General features: G+C 38.4%; 1 protein-coding gene across 1 annotated transcript in view; it reads left to right on the top strand.

Moving 5' to 3' along the window:
• PREX2 (phosphatidylinositol-3,4,5-trisphosphate-dependent Rac exchange factor 2) overlaps positions 1-21,905 on the top strand; it is a 482,194-nt gene that overhangs the window by 194,937 nt on the left and 265,352 nt on the right. Inside the window, exons 9-13 of the mRNA XM_006860035.1 lie at positions 1,343-1,492; positions 5,589-5,733; positions 9,621-9,721; positions 21,127-21,230; positions 21,773-21,822. Of these exons, the coding sequence (XP_006860097.1) occupies positions 1,343-1,492; positions 5,589-5,733; positions 9,621-9,721; positions 21,127-21,230; positions 21,773-21,822 (550 nt within the window). The remainder of the gene's footprint in view (positions 1-1,342; positions 1,493-5,588; positions 5,734-9,620; positions 9,722-21,126; positions 21,231-21,772; positions 21,823-21,905) is intronic.

Here is a 21,905-nt window from a genome sequence, read left to right as displayed (position 1 = left end):
CTCCCGTAAAGATTTACACCCTCGGAAACCCTGTACAGGGTCGCTATGGGTCGGAATCGACTCGACGGCACTTAACAACAACAACAATAATATAGACTAATACAATTCTTTCCTGGATCAAAGGTTACTTGAAAATTTTAAATCCTCCACACCTGTACAGCATACGGTAATGCATTTTTGGAAGTTAGTGTGATCACAGAAAATTGGTTGTGATATTTGCAGCTAACAAAAACATAAAATCCATGAGAACCAAACCTGTCTGCATCTACTCACAATTTATTTGTCAGGTAGAATACATCATTTGAAGGGAAAAATGTACAGCTGTACAAAGTACTTTATCTAAACCACTTTAATTTTTGTGGCTCAGATCCTATATAGGATCTGGTATATACCAACTATGATGGTTTAATGACTTTCAGGGGGAGGATGAATATAACGTATCTTTTCTTAATTGGTGCTTAGATTATCCAGACTGTGGCCATATGTTCTCCTCTCTTGTTGTAATCTTGTCTTTGCAGGGACAATCCTGCCTTTTAAATCTTTCACAAAGAAAGCCACTCACTATTCCATACCAATTGTTTGTTAGATAGAAGGGTATGGTAGAGTTATTATCGCTACTTTAAAATTCAGAATGATAGTTTAACTGAATTTATGGTAAATCTTAAAAAAGACAACTGTGAATTCATGCTCAAAGAAAAATTATTTTCTGAACTTCTGTTCATTCCAAATAAATGGAAGACAGTGATTTTAAAGAGTGTTTATTTTTTAAACCATGTGCAACAATAATAGATTGACATTTATTTGTATCCATTTTCAGTAGGATAGGTAAAACGCACTTTTAGAATATTTCATAGTTATGTTCTGATTCTTATTATACAGTTAAATAATTGGCAAATGTTCTGTGGTGTTATACTGTCATAAGTGTTCTATGATTGGAAACTTGAATGATTTTTCAAAGGCTTATTAAAAAGACAGAATGAATATGATACCTTGAATGTTTGATTATTGATACAAAAGTTCTTCCAAAATTATTATATTAACAATATGCTTGGATAGAGAGGAAAAATTAGTTTGTAGTTTGAAATTTTATGTAATATACTCATATAAGCGTTGAACCGACTCGACAGCACGTCACAACAACAAATTAGAAGCTGTATTCAGTATGTTTAAATGTCTTTTTTTTTTTTGCTTATAATGTTTATATATGTGTGTGTATATACAAAAATGTATACATTCTAAAGAGTCCAATGACTGAATTTTTTGTGAATTGAGTCATCAGTTCGTATATAGCATTACACATTACTTTTTATTTTTTAATTGACTTTCACCCATCAATTTCCAGCTGATTTCCATAGCAGTGGACACATTGTTGTTAATGGATGGAAGATACATAACACAGCCAAAAATAAGTGGTTTGTGTGTATGGCAAAAACACCTGAAGAGAAGCATGAATGGTTTGAAGCTATTTTAAAAGAAAGAGAACGGCGAAAAGGTGAGTGTATGAATTGGGCTGTGTTATATTAAGGAGCTCCAATAGTGAAGTGATTATGAGTCACACTGGTCAGCATTTCAAAACCACCAGTTGTTCTGTGGGAGAAAGATGAAGTGTTCTGTTCCCATAAAGATTTACAGCCTCGAAACCCTATGCAATATCACTAAGAGTCACTCCACAGCACGCTACCACCACCACCATACTATGTGAATATTTTAATTAAGCAAGAGAACCGATAATGGGAAAACATTTTGTGAAAGTGGAATACTCCATGCTGTTTTACTATACTTTCCTTTAAAAGACAAAGCTTTACTAATATTATGCAGGGTTGTAATGTCTTCAGCAATTGTGCTTATATGTTTACAAGTACCTGAACATTCCCAGACAGAATATGTTTGCATCCTCCTTTTGTTGTTGTTGTTACGTGCCATTGAGTCGGCACCAACTCATCCGACCTTATGCACAGCAGAACGAAATACTGCCTGATCCTGGGCCAATCTCACTATTGTTGTCACGTTTGAGCCCATTGATGCTGCCACTTGGCCAGTCCATCTTGCTGGGGGTCTTCCTCTTTTTCTCTGACCCTCCACCCGACCAAACATGATATCCTTCTCCAGCGACTGATCCCTCCTGACAATGTCTAAGGTATGAAAGGTGAAGTTTGGCCATCTTGGCCTCCAGCGTGCACACTAGCTGCACTGCTTCCAACACAGATCTGTTGGTTCTTTTGGCAGCCCATGGCACTTTCAATATTCTCCTCCAACACCATAACTCAAAAGCGTCAATTCTTCTATGCAGCTTTCACATGCATATGAGATTATTGAGAATACCATGGCTTGGGTCAGGTGCACCATCTTTGCTTTTCAACACTTTAAAAAGTTGTTGTGCAGCAGATTTGCCTAATGCAATACATTGTTTGGTTTTTTTGACTGCTGATTCTGTGAGTGTTGATAGTTGATCCAAGAAGAATAAAGTCCTTGACAACTTCAATCTTTTCTCCGTTGATAAGAATGTTGTTTATTGGTCCAGTGGTAAGGATTTTTGTTTTCTTTACGTTGAGATTCAATCCATACTGAAGTCTGTGCTCTTTGATCTTCATCAGTAAATATTTTAAGTCTTCTTCACTTTCAGCAAGCAAGGTTGTATCATCAGCATATCGCAGGTTGTTAATGAGTGTTCCTCCAATCCTGATGCCACGTTTTTCTTCAGATTAAGTCACTTTGGATGTATCAATTCCTAAAAATTGTTAGAATATCATTTAACTTGTTGTTTTTAAGTGCTGTCAAGTTGGTTCTGACTCAAAGTGACCCCATATAGGGCTTCTGAGGAGCAGCTAGGGAGCTTGAACTGCCAACCTTGTGGTTCAAACTGACCTTGGTGCCCATATCATTAGCCTGCAGTGCTTCATCCCACAGTGCCACTTTATGCCTTTAGCCAGATGTGCAAAAGATATTTAATTTGGTAATACCCAGTTGTGTGAAGTATATCTACTACTCAGCATATTTGTGTCAGGTAGAAAGTAGGAATGTTTGTATAACTACTCACTTCTCTATTAAAAAATAAATAAAAATCAGAACTAAACATGGTACTGCTTATTCCTTTTCCCAGCAATCCAGGGATCAAATGCCTCATTGGTGATGAAATTTGGGGACATGAAGAACCTCCACTTTCCCATTGTCTGCTTCTTCCCCTGAGGAATGAATAAAATTTGTATCTTTATTAAAATATTCTTAGCACACATTTGTATAAGAATTCAAAAGGCATTTTCAAATACTTATCCCTTTGATTGCTCTTGGATGAAGAACTAGATAGAAATTTTTAAGATAAAGGTCATGACTGTATAAATAATTCTTTAGGTTTTATTAAATCTCCCAATCAACTCAAATAGGAGATTATGTAAAAGTTAAATTGAATTGCTCATCAGGCTGAACCTTTATTTCTTTTTTTTCACAATGGCTTTATAGATAGATTCACCTATCTAAAAAAAAGGGAAAAGGAAAACACTAAGAGGCCCATTCAATATACTCTTTATGGTCTTTAACAAAAATGCTGACAGCTCCTACCTACCTACACTGTAAAAACGATAGTAATATATTTTTTTGTAGCTGTTAAGTATCCTCAAGTCGGTTCTGATTCATAGCAACCTTGTATAGGGTTTCCAGGGAGTGGCTGTTGACTCTGAACCGGCAACCTTGTGGTTCAAACTGACCTTGCCGCCCAGTGTTCTATCTTACAGCGCCACACCAGAACTTGTTGTTGTTGTTGTTAAGTGCCGTGGAGTCAGTCCTGACTCATAGCAACCCTGTATAGGCTTTCTGAGGAGCAGCTGGTAAGTTTGAGCTGTTGACCTTGTGGTTCAAACCAACTTTGCCATTCAGTGCTTCATCCCACAGCGCCACACCAGGACTCCACACCAGAACTAGAAGACTGAAAATAATTGATTTATGTTTGTGTAACAGGTTTTCTCTAGCATCCTTTGCTGAATTTCCTCAGTCTCATCCACTGTTGCTGTTTTCGTTGATGCTCCTCTCCTCTAACTAAATTTTCAGGTTATCTCATTCTGCCAGATGTAACTTACACCACTGCAGTGCTCAGTTCTAAATCTGTATCTCCAGTCTTGTCCTGTCTCCTGAGCTTCACACTAAAGTGTTCAGTGGAACCCTGTGCAATACTCAGGCCTCTCAGTCCAGTACGCCTGCCTGCTGTCCATTCCATTATTCATATCAAAAGCCAGACGATGTCCTGATTTCTTCTCTCTCTTTGGCACCTGTATTTCATCATCACTGTGCCCTTTGAAATTTACCCCCTCTTAGGTATTTCTCAGCTTCATCCTTCATGCCTTGTAGTAGACCCTACTATTGTTTATAGAGGTTTCAGCCTCCTTGAGCTTTTGCTGTCCCCACTGAATGATCTCCCTCTTTTGAAAGCCTCCCCTCTTCAGGTTATTCACTACACTGTCCTTAGAATTCTATTTCTAAAGCAACAACTTTCCAGTGCTACTCTACCTGTCCCCTTCCCTAACCCACCTGGTTAAAATCCTGCTGGTTAGAAATTGTACCTAAGGAGCAATGTTAAGTTGAAACTCATGGTTGAGCCAGGATTCTGCCTAACTTTCTTGCTTTATCTTCTGCCCCTCACCAAAACCCCAGATGTTTTCACTATCTTCTGTATCCTCTCTGCTGCTTCAGATCAGTTAGTTCTTCTGAATCCTCTACCCCTTCTGTATCTGGAAGTACCTATTCATATTTGTTCATTTCAACATGCCTCTGGGAGCATAGTGGTTACCAGTCAGGCTGCTAATCCCACGGTTAGCAGTTCGAAACTACCAGCTGTTCTGCGAGAGAAAGATGAGGCTTTCTGCTCCTGTAAAGATTTACAGCCTTGGAAACCCTATACAGGGTTGCTATGAGTTGGAACCTACTCCACAGCACACCACCACCACCATCACTTTCTGTGAAACCATTCCTAATACTCAGGAGATGGTGATCTCTATTTCCTGTGGTGCTGGTGGTGGTGGTGATGTGCCATGGAGTTGGTTCTGACTCACAGCAACCCTGTATAAGGTTTCTGAGGCTGTAATTCTTTATGGGAGCAGAAAGCCTCATCTTTCTCCCATAGAGTCTCTGGTAGTTTCAAACTGCTGACCTTGAGTTTAGCAGCCTGACTCGTAACCACTATGCAACCAGAGCTCCTTCTATTTCCTATGAATATGCCTCTATTATACCACAGTGCTGTATCACAATGATACCCGAGAAGTCCATTTCCGGGGTCACTCTGTGCATGTGTGCAGATCTAACTGCACATGGATGCCAGGCCAACAGACCTATGAAGACTAAATCCCATTTGCTCTTAGTCCATTGGTCTTTGAGAGACATGGCTTGGACATTTTACTATATGGCTTTTGGGACTCCTGCTTTGTCTGTCTTCCTGCGATACACCGTGAGCTTCTTGAAAGCTAAGGCCTATCTTACATGGTTCTGTATCTATAGCCCCTAGCATACAGTAGCAATCGATAGGTGCTTAATGGGGGTGTGAGAGTGAATGAAGAGGCCTTTCAGTTATCTGTTTGTTTTTTGTTTTTTTTCATTTTTGATAGGTTTAAAACTAGGAATGGAACAAGATACCTGGGTAATGATCTCAGAACAAGGTGAGAAACTTTATAAGATGATGTGCAAACAAGGAAATCTCATCAAAGACAGAAAACGAAAATTGACGACGTTCCCTAAATGCTTTCTTGGAAGGTAGGGTTGGTGATATGGATGCATTTTATTTTTTGGATATTTTCACTATCTCCTGTATTAACTTTCCTTTCATTAGATAAAAATAGATATAACTTTTTAAATGTTAATATATGTTCCTAAGTGTTGTTTTAATGAATTATTCTTTTTGTGGTGAGCACATACATGACAGAAATTAGCCATTTCAACGTTCTTCACATGCACATTTCAGGAACACTGATGGCTCTCAGCATATTGGGTAGGCATCATTAGTATCTATTACCAGATTTTCCCTGCACTCGCCCTAAGCATTTTTTAATGATTGAGGGAGAAGGAAAGGTTTGGGCTAGGCAGGGTCTGGCAGCCAGTAGGTTTGACTTTATGGAACTGAATGGCTGGGCTGATATCGACTTACCTTCAGGGCCTGAAAATCAGAATTGATGATGAATCCAGAAAGTTAAGTAGAGTAGAAAGCTGAGGATGCTCAATGTAGGCAGTTAAATATTTCAGAATGTAGAACATTTAAACAGGTACTTTCAGCAACCTATACAAAGAAGATGAAAAAGTGTGCCATGCAAGGAAGCCAGGAAAGAGTAATAGGACGGGAGGTTGCCTCCTTCCCAGCATGGAGCAGAATGAACTGTGTGTATTTACTTCTGCAGGAGACCTGGTGGTGCAGGGGGTAAAGTGTTGGGCTGCTAGTTCACAAGGTCAGCGGCTCAAATTCACCAGCTGCTCCACTGGAGAAAGACAAGGCTGTCTGCTCCCGGAAACCCTATTGCGCAGTTCTACTCTGTTCTATAGGGGTCCCTGTGAGTGGGAATCAACTCAATGGCAGTGGAGGTTTTATTTGTTTCTACAGACAGCTTTAGTGGGAGTTTCAGACTGGACATGACCAAGAGGAGGGGAGCTGCCTAAAACGTTAAGCTTCTTTCTGTATTTTGTATCCAAACTTGAATACTTTTGAGCTAAAATACCTTGAAGGGGGGTTAAGATGATCAAACCAGGGATCCGGGGCTTTACCATATCCAACTTTATACAATTAGTGAGTGCCAATGTCAGCTTTATGAAAGGAGACTGAAATAATAGTCCAAATGCCAGACTCTGCCATCATTCTGCCTCTTTTCTAATGGCTGGGGCTCCCACTGACTAGTTACAGAATTTAAGAAGGTTAACTTTCCATAGCCTCTCAAAAATGGAGATGATTGTAGTACCCATTTGCAATGCCCACCAGGATGTCTTCTTAACTAGCTTTGCAGTCAAGAAAAACAGCCAGTGGCCACAATTGTTTCCTACCTGGAAATGTTACAGGTCAGAAAATGCCCTGCCTACGGTGGGAGGAGTCTATACAGCAGTTCTTAGAGCTACCTGAAAGCTTTCCTGTTTAGCTCTCCCCATGAGAGAACTTTGTGCAAAGAAAAGTTACCTGAGTTCAGCATGGCACAGTACGCTCAGTACCCCAAAGGACTGTGTCTTCTGTAACAACTCCATGGGCGTAATATCCAAGGTTCCCACAGGGACATGCCCAGTTACAAGAGAGTCTCTCGGTGGCTTCCTACTAAGTACTTATACAAATTAGCCATCTGGGGTTATTTTTATAAGCTATTGCCTAGTAACATAGCTGATATCCTACTTTCATAAGGTTTCTAGGAGGACAGAACTAGAAAATGAATCCAAAGTCAAATTTGTCCTTATAGAGGGAGAAAGGTTTTTGTTAACACTTTAGCCGTACTATCTCATACAATTAGATTGTTGTTGTTAGTTGCTGTTCCTCAAGTCAGTTTCAACTCTTAGTGACCCAGGGTACAACAGAATGAAACACTGACAGGTGCTGTGCCTTCCTCACTATGGTTGTTATGTTTGAACCATTATTGTAGCCACTGTGTCAATACATCTCATTGAATGTCTTCTTTTCCCCTGACCCTCCCTCTCGTTTACCAAGCATGATGGCCTTCTCCAGGGATTGGCTCCTCCTGATGACATCTCATTGAGAGATTCCAAAGTACATGAGACAAAAATCTCACCATTTTTACTCCTGAGGAACACTCTGGCTGTATTTCTTCCAAGACAGATTTTTTTGTTGTTTTGGCAGTTCATGGTATATTTAATATTCTTTGCCAACATCACAACTCAAATGCATCATTTCTTCTCTGGTCTTCCTTAGCTATTGTCTAGTTTACACATGCATGTGAGATGAATGAAATTCCATGGCTCAAGTCAGGTGTACCTTAGTTCTCAAACTGTCAATTTTGCTCTTGAACACTTTAAAGAGGTCTTTTGCAGCAGCTTTGCCCAATGCCATTTGATTTCCAGATATGATTGCAGTGATAGTTGTGATAATCTGGGAAGCATTTAGCAGTTTTCCCTTGATACATAGGAAACTAAGTAAACATGAGCTGTTTTCACTGTGGCCTCTTCCATAACAACACACTGTCTCTGAACTATTACCCAAGCTTAATGTTGCTTCTGACGGGAGGAACGTGATCCTTATGCAGAGTGTTGATGGGATCAGCCTGTTACTTGAGTTGTTGTTAAGTGCTGATGACTCTGTACTGACCTATAGCGACCCTGTATAAGATTTCTGAGGAGCGGCTCGTGAGCCTGAACCACTGACCTTGGAGGTTCAAACCAATTTTACTATCCAGTGCAATAACCCACAGCCCCACACCAGGACTCATCATAAAGCCACTTATTAGCTTAGTTTCCTGCCTTCACTCTTTGAAAAAAAATTCCCTGTTTATAGCAGTACCTACAGCGTGTTCACATTTTCAGGACTCTGGTGACATCCAAATGGAGAAGTATGCTTTAGCTACACATCAACCATCTCAGCATATTTGTCAACCACAGACATTTAGTAAGAGCTCCCTGTGTGGCAGACACTTAGCTACCTGACTTACGTCATTTAATACACTTATTACAGCACTATGAAGCTGAATATTCAAGCACATTCAAGTTGTTGGTAGTGTTCAGTTCCTAGTGGTTGTGAGACTTGAGATCCTATAGTCTTTCCTGCTCAGCTTCTAGAGGCTTCCTGCATTCCTGGGGAGGACCCCTTCATCTTCAAAGCCAGCAGTAGCATGTCAAACCTTTCTCATGCTTCAGATCGCTCTGATGCTCTTGTCAGCCACCAGTCTGAGAAACTCTCTTTGGCAGGCTTGGCTGATACCATCAGAGCTCCCTGGATAATTTCCATATTTTAGTGTCAGTTGACTTTCTACTTCAATGACATCTGCAAAATCCCTTCTCAGTAGGACCTAGTTGAGTAAAACGTTCAAGGATGGGGATTTTGACTGTGGAACCAGGGAGGGGGTTCATTTTTCAGTTTTTGCCCAATGCAGGGGCATATAGATTGTTTTTTTGTGTGTTTGTTTGTTTGTTTTTTGTGTTTTTGTAACTTCCATCTTGAAATTTCAGTCCTATTATTGTCCTGTGCCTGGAAAGCCAGATTAAATACAGTTTATTTAGTCCTTTATATTAAGTCATTTATTACTTGTTTAGTTCTGTGTTTTAGCTATCGTTAGAATCTATTTATTCCATGTAGTCCCAAATTTCCCTTTATATGGAATGTGTCCTTATAATTAAAGCTGTTCTAAAATTTTCACTTTGTGTTTATTAGAGGTCTCACCTCATCGAATAATTATTAAGTACAGTTCAGGCAAGTCCGAATGTATGAGCATGGATTTTCTAGAATAGACCCCAGTTTAAATGATGGTGGTCTTACATATGTAAAGTATGATTTATGCTGAAAGCACTGCAAATATTCCTTTATATTTTGAGACTGTTCCTAGGTACTTGTTGACTGCATGGTACAGATAGGGTTTCTGTTAACTAGTTAAATTCCTGTTTAATTTGCATTTCTAATTTGCAATTCCTGTTTAATAGTTCATTTCTACCTTGTATTTTTCTTTCAGTGAATTTGTGTCCTGGTTGTTAGAAATTGGAGAGATTCACAAACCTGAGGAGGGAGTTCACTTGGGACAAGCATTATTAGAAAATGGAATCATCCATCATGGTAATTACTTTATTATTTATTTAATCTATTCCACCACAAATTGTGGAGTCCTGGTGTCATCTGAACTGCAAGGTCGGTGGTTTGAACTCCCTAGCTGCTTCTCGGAAACCCTATACAGGGTCACTATGAGTTGAAACTGACTTAAGGGTTTTTAACAACATTTTAAAGTGCCTAATAAAGGAGTTCTATGTCCTGGTGTGGCACTGTGGGCTAATGCGTCAGACTGAATGGTGGTTTGATCTGCAAGGTCAGTGGTTCAAGCTCACCAGCTGCTCCTTGGAAACCCTATATAGGGTCGCTATGAGTCAGAATTGACTCGACGGCACTTAACAACAACAAGGAGCTCTGGTAGCGTAGTGGTTACGAATCGGGCTGCTAAACTCAAGGTTGGCAGTTCGAAACTACCAGCTGTTCTGTAGGAGAAAGATTAGGCTTTCTGCTCCCATAGAGATTTACAGCTTCAGAAACCCTGTATAGGGTCACTATGAGTCGGAACTGACTGCACGGTACTTAACAACAACAACAATAAAGGAGCTCTGGTAGTGTAGTGGTTACGAATCGGGCTGTTAACTTCAGGGTCAGCGGTTGGAAACTACCAGCTCTTCCATGGGAGAAAAATGAGGCTTTCTGCTCCTGTGAAGATTTAAAGCCTCAGAAACCTTGTGCAGGGTCGCTATGAGTCAGAACCAACTCCATGGCACATAACAACAGCAATACCAATATGTGTGGAGTACTGGTATGCTGCTGCGGGTTAGTGTGCTGGACTGCAAGGTCATTTTGAACCATAAGGTCGGTGATTCAAATTCACCAGTTGCTTCTCAGAAACCCAACAACAACAATATGTGTGGAGGGATTGGTAGCTCTGTGGCTCTGTAGGATAAGCACTGGACTGCTAACCATTAGGTTGGCTGTTTAAGTCCACCAGCTGCTCTGCAGGAGAATCATGAGACTTTTCTACTCTTGCAAAGAGTTATAGCCTCAGAAACCCCATACTGGGTCACTATGAGTCAAAACCAATTTGATATACTTAACAACAACAACAACAATTATATAACCATTACATGTATGTTTAAAATGAACAACTACAGCACAGGCTAGGATTAGGAATACAGATAAATGTTGTGGTACTATGGAGGAAGAAATCATTCTTCGTAAGGTGTATACGAGTTGTGTACTGTGCCTTGTAGAGTGGGCGGGTCTCTTATAGGGAGAGAGGGGCATAGGGCATTCCACCTGTAGGAGATGACAGCACTTAGGGACATAAGTTGGAGAGTTTATGGTGCCTCTTCAGAGACTACAAGGCCCCAAAGCCACAGGGCTCCAACTTCAGTAACTGTACATGTCCTGTGTGGCTAGACTGTATGGTGTATGGGGTGTTTACATGGGGATGGAGTGGGACAGTAGGCAGACACTAGATATCAGAAGAGTTTAGCTTTTGTCTGTGGTAGTGTAGGGCTCATCCTGAAGAAGAGAAGGAACTAATGAACGTTTTAAAGTCAAAGAGTGATCAGAACTTGGTTTAAGAACTATTAAATACAACAAGGCAAAGGCGGGAGTGGAGAGATGAAAGATAGCAGAGAGTTGGAAGCCATTACCTTAACCATTAGTGAAAGGACAAAGGCTTTAGCAGGACGTGACCTGGAAATGAAAACAAGAGAGCCCATTTGAGAGATTCTGGCAATGCTGGACCAGCATATTTGATAACTATTTGGAAGTGGGTATGAAGAAGGAGATGGAGTTCTGGTGTGGTGCTGTGGGTTAATGCGCCACACTGCAAAGCTGTTTGAACTGCAAGGTTGGCGGTTCAAGCTCACCAGCTGCTCCACAGAAACCCTATACAGGGTCGCTATGGGTTGGAGTCAACTCAACCTCAAGGGCACTTAACAACAATAACAACAACATAAAGAAGGAAAAGGGAAATCAGATTATTCTTAGTTTTTTTATCTGGATGATGGTGATAGTTAATTTAGGATGAGGAACACATTTTAGAAAAAAGATAAAGAGTTTGATATGGTTTGCATGTAAGATATCTAAGGGAAAGTGTCCAGCAGGAAGTTAAAAATCTGGCTATAAAGCTCAGATTACAGATAGGACAAGAGATAAATTTGGAAATCATCCCAAGAGATTATCAGATCCCTGAGAAAACCAACAACAAACAAAAAAAACTGGGGGGGGGGGGACAGTGTTAAGGAGAATAAGGACAGTAGATTAAAGGATTGCTAATGTAAAATGTGGGGGAAAAGAAGGAGATAGGAAATTATTGATAACTGTGTATTTTATGTTATGGTATTTTAATGTTAATTTCTATTCTAAAATAGACGGTATGCAAACAAATAAGACCCTCCCAATTTTTCCTAATCACAAGAATTAGTACCACAGATTCTGTGGAGTAAGGTATCATCTTTAATACATTTCTGTCCTTGATGCCAGCAAGTCCTCTTAGTTCTGCCATGAGAATTCCATATCACACCACCTAGTTCCCTTTCAGAAAGCCCAGATTCCTCCCAGCCACCATCATATTATTCTTGAACTACCACTAAATAAAAAATCTCTTACCTAATCTTTTTGCTTCATTTTTGCCTCTTTTAGAGTTCATTCAGTAACAACTGAAGGGACCTTTTAAAATATGTCAGGTTAAGGCATTCTCTTGCTTACTATCGTCTAATGGTTTTCCATTGTACTTAGAGAAAAGTCCAAATCTCTTACCATGGTCTACAAATCCGTAAGTCACAGGGTCCCAGCTTCTTCTCTGAACTTGGCTCCTGGTGTTATACCTAACTCAGTATACTGGAGCCACTCTGACCTTCTGGATCTTCCTTGAACACGTCACACTGATTCTCTGTTTAGGATCTTTGCTCTTACTGTGCTCAGTCACCATCTATTTATTAAGTTTTTAAAATGTCAAGTAACTTTCTAGGTGCTACTGATACAGTAATGAATGAAATAACAAAAATCCCTTTTTTTGTGTGACTCCTATCTTCCATGACGCTTCAACTTGTAGAAGTCCATCCCACCAACACACTACTCTTTTCTTCTTTTAACATTTTCTTCAGGTATTTACTTTCTGAACTTACATTGTTTTATTTGTTGTTGTTTTTTTCCCTGTCTTTATCTCCCCATTCCTGCTTCAACCTTCTATCAAAATATAAATACCATGGGAACACAAGCCTTGTTTTTTAGTATATAGCAAATGCCTGGAATGTATTTGGTGTATTCTGAAGCCCACTGAAACTTTGACTGTTACCTAGCTGCATGCCCAGAAAAAATAAAAGCTAAATCAATTTGATAAACAACTACTCAGTTTCTCCCAGTCAATATAAAACTTGTGAAAGTATATTGTTGTTGTTGGAACGTACCATGGAGTCAGTTCTGACTCATAGTGACCCTGCACAGGGTTTCTGAGGCTGTAAGTCTTTACGAGAGCAGAATGCCTCTTCTTTCTACCATGGAACCTCTGGTAGTTTCGAACTACTGACCTTGACGTTGGCAGCCCGACTTGTAAGCATTATGCTACCAGAGCTCCTTATGAAATACATTTAATAAAATATGAAATTTTATTTAATAAAATATGAAATTATATTAAAGACTGATAAATCAATTTGTATTTATTAATATTATTACAATGTGGCTTGATAGGATATCAAATTTATGTGATATTTTACATAGGAGAACATTAGTTTTACATTCATCCTATCATATATCATTTCATTGCCATGGTTAGAGTCCCACCTCTCCGGGTCCAAAGACCCCACCCAGCCACTCCATCTCTACAAGTCATCGTCTATGCCTCCATCTCTGGCATCACTGCTTCTCTGGCTAGGGTCCTGCTCTCCACTCTTCTCCCTTGATGGTCCCAGGGACCGCCTCTCCTAGACTGCAAAGTCATTTACCTTCCCCCTTGCTACAATATATCTACCTTTACATTTCCAACCCTCACAATCAGTCCTGGTAACAATTATTCACCATTGTATCACAAGAGACCTATCCTCATTTCCTTTCCTAGCCCCGCCTAGACAGATTGGATACTACTCAGTGGAGATTCTACCTTCCTTCATGCCCTCTGGATCTAGGTTCCCTCTTGAAAGCTTGTAAGCCTGTAAGCCAGTCACTTCTTGCCTTTGTAGCCTCCCCCTCTCCCCCCCCCCCCATACACACTTTGGATAGCCAGTGTCCAAGTTGCCCATCCCTGTCTACTCTGTGTATGAAAGGGATGGGAGTGATCCTTGCTGTAAAGATTTGTTCCCTCTTTTGAGCTACTGCATCCATACGTGTAGGTCAAGTTCATCATTTTGTATGAGATTACTCTTTTTTTCCTCTTCTTTCTTCTTCTAGTTGAACTCTGACCATCCAGTCTTTGAAGCCAGGTTAAGTGGATATTATCTGCAAGTGTGGGTCTTCTTGTGCATATGCCCTCTCTTCTTATCAGCCGGATACTTCACTCTCCACTCTAGTCCTCTGTGGCTATGTCACTGACTCTGGTCCCAAGAGTCCCCAGGTCTTGCAACACTGCTGGCCAATCAGGTGTCCACCTGGGTTCACAGGAGTCTATTGAACATTGTAGGGCTTAGCTTGCAGCTTCATTGCTGTTTTTCCCTCATTTCCCCTTATCAGTGACAAACGTGGTCACTAATCAGAGTAAATGTATTCCCATTGAGTCTTAGTCTTGGAAGGGGGTTTGCCCTGATGGGACCCGACCACTTGCCTTGATGTCTCCTGGGCAAGCAACTTGCTTGTTCTTGTAGTAATCAGTCGGTATGCCTATTATTGTTTTGTGTTTTTCCTGTAAGTCTTTCTTTCAAGAAGTTTTTTCTGTTCTTCTAGCCACTCCAGGCTGGTCTGCTTATCTTTTCAAGTGGAAATTTCCCACCTCTGAAGATTCTGGATGCTGTTCAGGATTCTCCCTATGGTCTTATGTAATGCAGAGGCTCCACAGGAAGCCTCCTTCATTGGGTGCGTTGTAACCCCTTTTTAGGTGTTCCAATCACCTAATAACTTTTAACATTTCTTTTTTAACTCCAAGTTTTCCTGACTTCTGTCATTAATTTCAATGACTCTGAATCTTTATGAACAAGATAATGAGATTTTAAAACTATCTATTATTATTGAGGGAGTTTGGTGGCTCTGTAGGTGAAGCATCAGACTGCAAACCACAAGGTTGGTGGTTCTAACCTACTTGCTGCTCTGTGGGAGAAAGATGAGGCTTTCTGCTCCTGCAAACTTTTACAGCCTCAGAACCCCTATACAGATTCACTGTGAGTTGGAACTGACTTGAAGGCACTTAACAACATCATTATTAATGTGTTATTTTCAATTTTCTACATAACTGATGTGCATCTTCGGTTTTTTGTTTTGTTGTTTGTTTGTTTTTTGCTTTCACTTGGTTCCTTATTATAGTCTATAAAGAACGTCTTTGAGTTTCTCCACAGTCTTTTTCTTTTTGGATATACCTAGGTGCCTTGGAACAGATAAAAATGCATTTTAATAACCTTTGTTCTTAAGGCTGTAAGGGTCCGTGAGGGGAGAGAACATTCCTCCAAAGGAGCTATACGGTTATTTTCAAGACTCCTTTTCATTCTGACAGGAATATTTTGTCAAAGAAGAGGTAGGAATTGTATGAGGAATTGCTTGTTTCCTTATTGAATTGGGTTTCTGAAAATTGAAGACATCAACAATTAAGACTGAAATTTTACTTACTTTACACTAGCAAAAACTGTGTTATTGCTTTACCTGAAGATATAAATAGCTAGTCAAGTACATTCAGATAAATTGTAAGTTAGTACAAAGTATAGTTGGGGTATTATTTATTAAGCATCTTTATACACATGGTCTTTTAGAGTTTGACCTGTTTTTTGTTGTTGTTTTTGGCCGTGAAATATTTAAAATGAAACATCCAAATGCTTCTTGTAAAATATTTTTTACTTGCCTCTTTCAAATAAACAAAACATAGAATGTATTTTTCCTTTACTAGAAGGGGATCAGTATCACAGAATGCCAATCCTAATGAGCCATCTCACACCCTTGAACGATATAGTTTTGTTCTACTTTTTCCCAATAATACTGTTTTGAAAAGGAATTAGTAAACATGTATTAAATTAAAATTTGTTTTGACATTTTCAATGCATGAATCCTTTAAGTACTTAACTTCTGAGAATTGAAAGTAGTTTTGAATAATTATATTCACCTGATCCTTTACTAATCTGATAAACATAATGCTTAATTATATCTATTAATAATATTCTGCACACTTTGATTTTCATGGCCTATGCTATTGCAGTTACTAAGAATTAATCAATCATAAGGTCAGATTTAAGGAACACTTGTTGGTTAAGCATTGGGCTGCTAACCTCTAGGTCAATGGCTCAAACCCACAGCCACTCCTTGGGAGAAAGAGGAGCTGTCTGCTGCCATAAAGATTTACAGTCTTGGAATCACTAAGGAGTGGTTCTGCTTGGTCCTTTGGAATCACTATGAGCCGGAATCAACTCAAAGGCAGTGCATGGCAATGTCAGATTTTGCACATATAATATTTTGCTACTAGAAAAATTTTGTTGTATGTGTCCAAAATGAATGAACACAAATTGTTCCAAACTGTAAAACGGCATATTATGTAATTTCACATTGATAGAGTAATTCCATTCAAGTGAAGAGATATGAGCTAAACATGCTAATTTAATTAGTATGTGATTCCAGCTGCATTTTAGTGAAGAATTTAGAATTCTTCAAATAAAATTGGATGAACCATCTGTTTTAAAGAGAGCAAACAAAGAAAAAGAAAAAGGTGGCAATTATTGTTATTATTCCCATTATAAATATTGTTGTGAACTTCACAGGTAAACCCTTGTTACACAAGAAATTCTTTGATGGAGGTAGCATATGCTTTCTCTGTGACATTTTGAAGAAATTGATGATGCTCATCTTGTCTGTTTGTACTGTTTGTTGTATAAATGGCTATGTGGAAAATTAGATCTCAGTCACATATCCAGTCAGTTTGTGCAAGCTTGTGAGAGCTGACAACTAAATTTTCAAAAATGTTGCTAACTGGTTGTTAACTATAGTTAATATTAAAAATCAAATTCTATGGTATGGCACCTTAGGATAAGCACTAGACTGCAAGGTCAGCTTGAACCGCAAGGTTGGCAATTCAAACTCCCCGACCACTCTTCGGAAACCTTATACAGTATCACTATGAGTCAGACCCAACTTCATGGCACTTATCAACCACAGAAACATAAACAAGTAAGAAGATGCATTATATTATAAAAAGGTAATGCATTTTCAAAACCATCACTTCCAAATTATACTATATTTTATCTATGTTGTTGAGGTTACTTATATTTCTTATTTCTGCCTGGTGGAAAGACTCTTTAATAGTGTGCATCTGTGCATCTGTTTGTAGCGTTATGCTCATTGACATCATGTTGATATCTTGAAACTGGTTAGAGTGGGAGTATTTATTCCATACCATTACCAGTTGCTGGTGGATTTGATCCTGACTCACGGTGACCCTTTGTGTCAGAAGAATTGTGCTCCATGGGATATTAACTGACTAAGTTTTTAGAAGTAGCTTATCAAGCCTTTCTTCTGAGGTACTTATACTTATAAACTTTCAGCTGAATATGTTAACAGCTGAGTGTGTTAACTGCTTGTACTACCCAGGAACTCCATTTATACCATTGATATTGGTGGTGTTGTTAAGTGCCCTCAAATTGGTTCCAACTCATAGCGACCCTTTATAGAATTTCCAAGGAGCAGCTGGTGAATTTGAACCACTAACTTGGTGGTTCAAACCAACTTTGTAGTTCAGTGCTTATCCTATCCTATAGCACTACACCAGGACTACAATTATACCAAAGAAACTGACAAATTCTACTTAAAAATTAGAGTTCATTCTTCCCCACTGTCTACCTGCATTGCCTAGAGAGCCAGTTGTTACATATTTTCTAGCACATTTCCGGTTATATCAAATAGGTGTTTAAAAGATGACATTAAGCAACTTTCCTCACAAGATGACCTGAATTCTCATTAGGTAATAAATTCATTTTCCATCTTTTAGAAATAAATGTTGGGGGGGGGGAGGTATAGTTGAATGCAGAACTATTTCATATTTCTCATAGGCATTTAAGGAGCTCTGGTAGCTTAGTGGCTGCGAATTGGGCTGCGAACCTTAAGGTCAGCAGTTCAAAACTACCAGCTGTTCCGTGGGAGAAAGATAAGGCTTTCTGCTCCTGTAAAGATTTTCAGCCTTGGAAACCTTGTACAGGGTCACTATAAGTCAGAGCTAACTCTACGGCACACAGCCGCCACCACCACTTAAGCATTTGTTTTACAGCTAAGTACTGTATTTCAGATTAAATATCACTTATTTTATTGTGGCCAGAGAGATTTAGCCCTAACATGTTCTTGAATTTTGTGATATTCAGGTAATAGTTTATTTAATTAAATCTTAGGGGATCAAAATAGTGATTAGTAGATTGTTAAATGCTGTCAAGATGGTCTAACTCATAGCAATCCTGTATAGGGTTTCTGAGGAGTGAGTGGTGGGTTGGAACCACTGACTTTTCAATTAGCAGTCCACTGCTTATTGTATGGAAGGAATAAATGACAAGTCTTGTTTGATACATTACATATGAGTTCAAAATATTCTTTCATAGTTTTGCTTTTTTTTTTTTTTTAAGAAAAAAATCCAAAAAGAGAATTTTGTCTTTGCCTGGGAAAAAGATGCCAAAAAACTGTGTTGTCTATCTTTTTGGGCAACTATCCTGTCTAAATTATATGGCTGTAAGCCACAAACATGATTTGGCTAGGTTGGGGTCAGAAAACATATCAGACTTGTTTATGTGTTTCTTTAAAATATCTTGACTTTCTTCAGGCTTCACCAAATGTAGTTCATGGGGATAATTTCACACAGCTTTCTCTCCCTTCAACATCTTTAGCAAGCATTAAAGGTCAAAGGTTTCTAATTATGAAAATAGGGCCTAATGCAGCAAATTATCCTTTCTATAAATGTTACATTCTCTGTAAGGAAAACATTTATGTTTAAATTCTTTGAGCTTTAATTTGAGGCTTTTTCTTTCTAGAACAGCCATCATTTTATTGCATTGTATATAAAATGACTTATTCTGGAAAAGAGAGGATTTGGGAGGAATTTAAATAAGTTTTCATGAATATGAAAGTCTTATACTAAGGATGGCATCCTGGTGCCATAGAATAAGCACTGGACTGTGAACCACAAGGTGGGCAACCCTATACAGGGTCTCTGTGAGTTGGAACTGACTCACTGGCACTTAACAGCAACAACATACTGAGGATGGTGGTGGGAAATGACCACTCTGCATTAGTGATACCCACTGCTGTTGACCCAGGATTTGGAGAGAGTTAATCTTTACAGGAGCAGACAGCTTTATCTTTCTCCTGTGAAGTACCCGATGGGTTTGAACCACCCACTTTGCAGTTAGCAGCCCATTGCCTAACCATCAGTACTCCGTTCACTGATGATAGTCTAAGATACAGAAAATTTCAGTGACATTTCAGATAGGATTTCTCAGTATTAGAATTGTTAAAATTTTGGACTCAATTGCATACTGAAATTATGTAATCTACTCCGGTGGTCTAAATATGGGATAAATGGACTAGATTGTTGTACGTGTGGTCTTGGCGTGGTTGTAATAGGATGAAAATGCAAAAATTTGCTCCAACGGTTAGGAAAGAAGTCACAACTCACTAATCAGAATTTCTACTCTTTGGAGGACACATTTTGCTTGGTTTTGTAGCATTGTGAAGAAATTGGAACCATAAGTCCTTTTATTCATGTACATATGTGTAAGTACAAAATATTATATGCATGAGGGTAAGTCAGAAAATATTGCTGCCAAATCAGACCTTTATTAAACAATAGTATGAAAATGTGAAGATATTATTTCTCAATGTTTTCTCCATCTAGGTCTGCACTTTTCCATTTATACCATAGCCAAATGGCAGTTTTGCCATCTTTGAGGGACGTAAATTGTGTTTCTTTTAAATCTTCTTTCAGTTTGGGGAACAAAAAGAAGTCTGAGGGCAAGAGTAAGGCTGTAGGGTGACAGAGTAAGGTTTCTCAATGAAATTCTCCTAGGACAGCCCTTGCTAGCCTCGAAATAAACAGGTACATTGGCGAGATGGAGAAAAAAATTCTTCAGCTAAAATTTCCTGACCTTTTTGTCACCAATGCAGTCTTCATTTTTATGACAACTTGATAATAAGCCCCCATAATTGTCCTGTGTCCTTTAAGAAACTCTTATCAAGACTGCCCCTTTGCAGTCCCCAATAATACACACCCAAACCTTCTGAGCTGACGACTCTCTTTGCCTTGACTTTAACTGGGAAGCTATGGTTTTGATTGGACATTTTTTTTTTTTTTGAAGGCACCCTAACAAGACTTTACTTAAAGAACGTTCTGCAGCCATTCACTGATTGCAGACAAGTATTTAAACATGTTTAATTTGGAATAGATTCATGCATATATGAAGTAGAATCCTAGTAGCAATCCTTTTTTTACTTAACCTCATAGAGGCAAATTACTTTCATTCATTCTTCACTGCTATTGATTAGATTCCAATTCATAGCGACCTTGTATACAGTTTCCAAGACTATAAGCATATAGTATGTTGTTGTTAAGTGCCATCAAGGCAGTTCCAACCCATAGTGACCCAGTATAGAGTTTCCAAGCAGTAACTGGTGAGTTTGAACTGCTGACCTTGTGGTTCACTGTGACCTTGCAGTCCTGAGATTATCCTACAGTGCCATACCGGGACTCCAGTATATAGTATTATTGTTAGTTATTTTTTATTTTGAAGTGCCTGCCATCAAGTTGGTTCCAACCCATAGTGATGCTGTATAGGGATTCCAAGGAGCAGCTAGTGAGCTTGAAAACACCAACCTTGTGATTCAAACTGACCTTGCAGTCCAGTGCATTATTTAAAGTAATCTTCACAAGTTAGTTTATAACTTTTAAAATAAAAATAAAGCAAGCCATCAAGTTCTAACTAAATAGTATTTACTGAATATGCACAGCACCCCACCAGGACTTAGTATACAGCATATATATGTATGTATAGTGTATACATATACATATACATACATATATACATATACTATATATATTTATAGTATATATAGTATATGTATATACATATATACATATACTATATATACTATAAATATTATGGATATATGTTAGTTGAATGTTGCTAACCTAAATTACTATCATAGATATTACTATCAAGATATTAGAGTAGGACTGCTAGTTAGAAAACAAAAGCTCTTTAAAAAACGAATCATTTTCAATCTTAGGAAATACATATTTCATTAATTTATTTGTTTTCATCTGTTACTTTTTAGATTTTAATGTAATTTTTCTATGTTGCTAGTTAATGATAAACATCAGTTCAAACCAGAACAGATGTTATATCGATTTCGCTATGACGATGGGACATTTTACCCAAGAAATGAGATGCAGGACGTGATTTCCAAGGTAATAACTTCTCCTACAACCTTAAATCAATAGCAGAATTCATGTTGTCATATGTTAGCAAGAAAAATGCTGCTGAAATGATAAAAATTCTCTTGTATAGAAGTTTTTAAATGAAATATATGAGCAAATTTCTATTTCTTCATGCTGTTTTGGGAATTCTAATATTACATCATTGTTTCAATCTCTTATATAGTTCTAAAAAGAAGCATTATAACTGTAGCATCTAGAAAGCTACAGCCATTGAAACAGTTTCACATATAGCAAGATGCAGTCATGATACTTGAATTAATGTCTTGAGATTTTAATATTCTAAGAAAAAATTATGTTAAAATGCCTTTATGTTGACAAATTCATGACACAATTTCATCAAAGTTAGTCATTATTTTTGTGATGTGATGTAACATTTGAATAATTTTTAATTTGGTTGAGTTTATGTAATGATTCCAGAATATTCAGAGTGGATTCATTTGTTATTTCAAGATGTCATTGACATGTCCTTTGGGTGATGTTACTTGCTTTTGACATATCTTTACTTTACATAGGGTGTAAGACTATATTGCCGTCTTCATAGTCTATTTACTCCAGTAATAAGGTGAGTCTGATTTCTAAGTTCTGGGAAACTTAAATAGAAGTACTGATACTGCATATTCTATAAAATACTATTTAGCTATAACT

The sequence above is a fragment of the Chrysochloris asiatica genome, unplaced genomic scaffold (genome assembly GCF_000296735.1).
Source record: "Chrysochloris asiatica unplaced genomic scaffold, ChrAsi1.0 scaffold00036, whole genome shotgun sequence".
Classification (NCBI taxonomy): Eukaryota; Metazoa; Chordata; class Mammalia; order Afrosoricida; family Chrysochloridae; genus Chrysochloris; species Chrysochloris asiatica.
The sequence above is the reverse complement of the archived record's forward strand: the minus strand, read 5'-3'. Positions and strand labels throughout refer to the sequence as shown.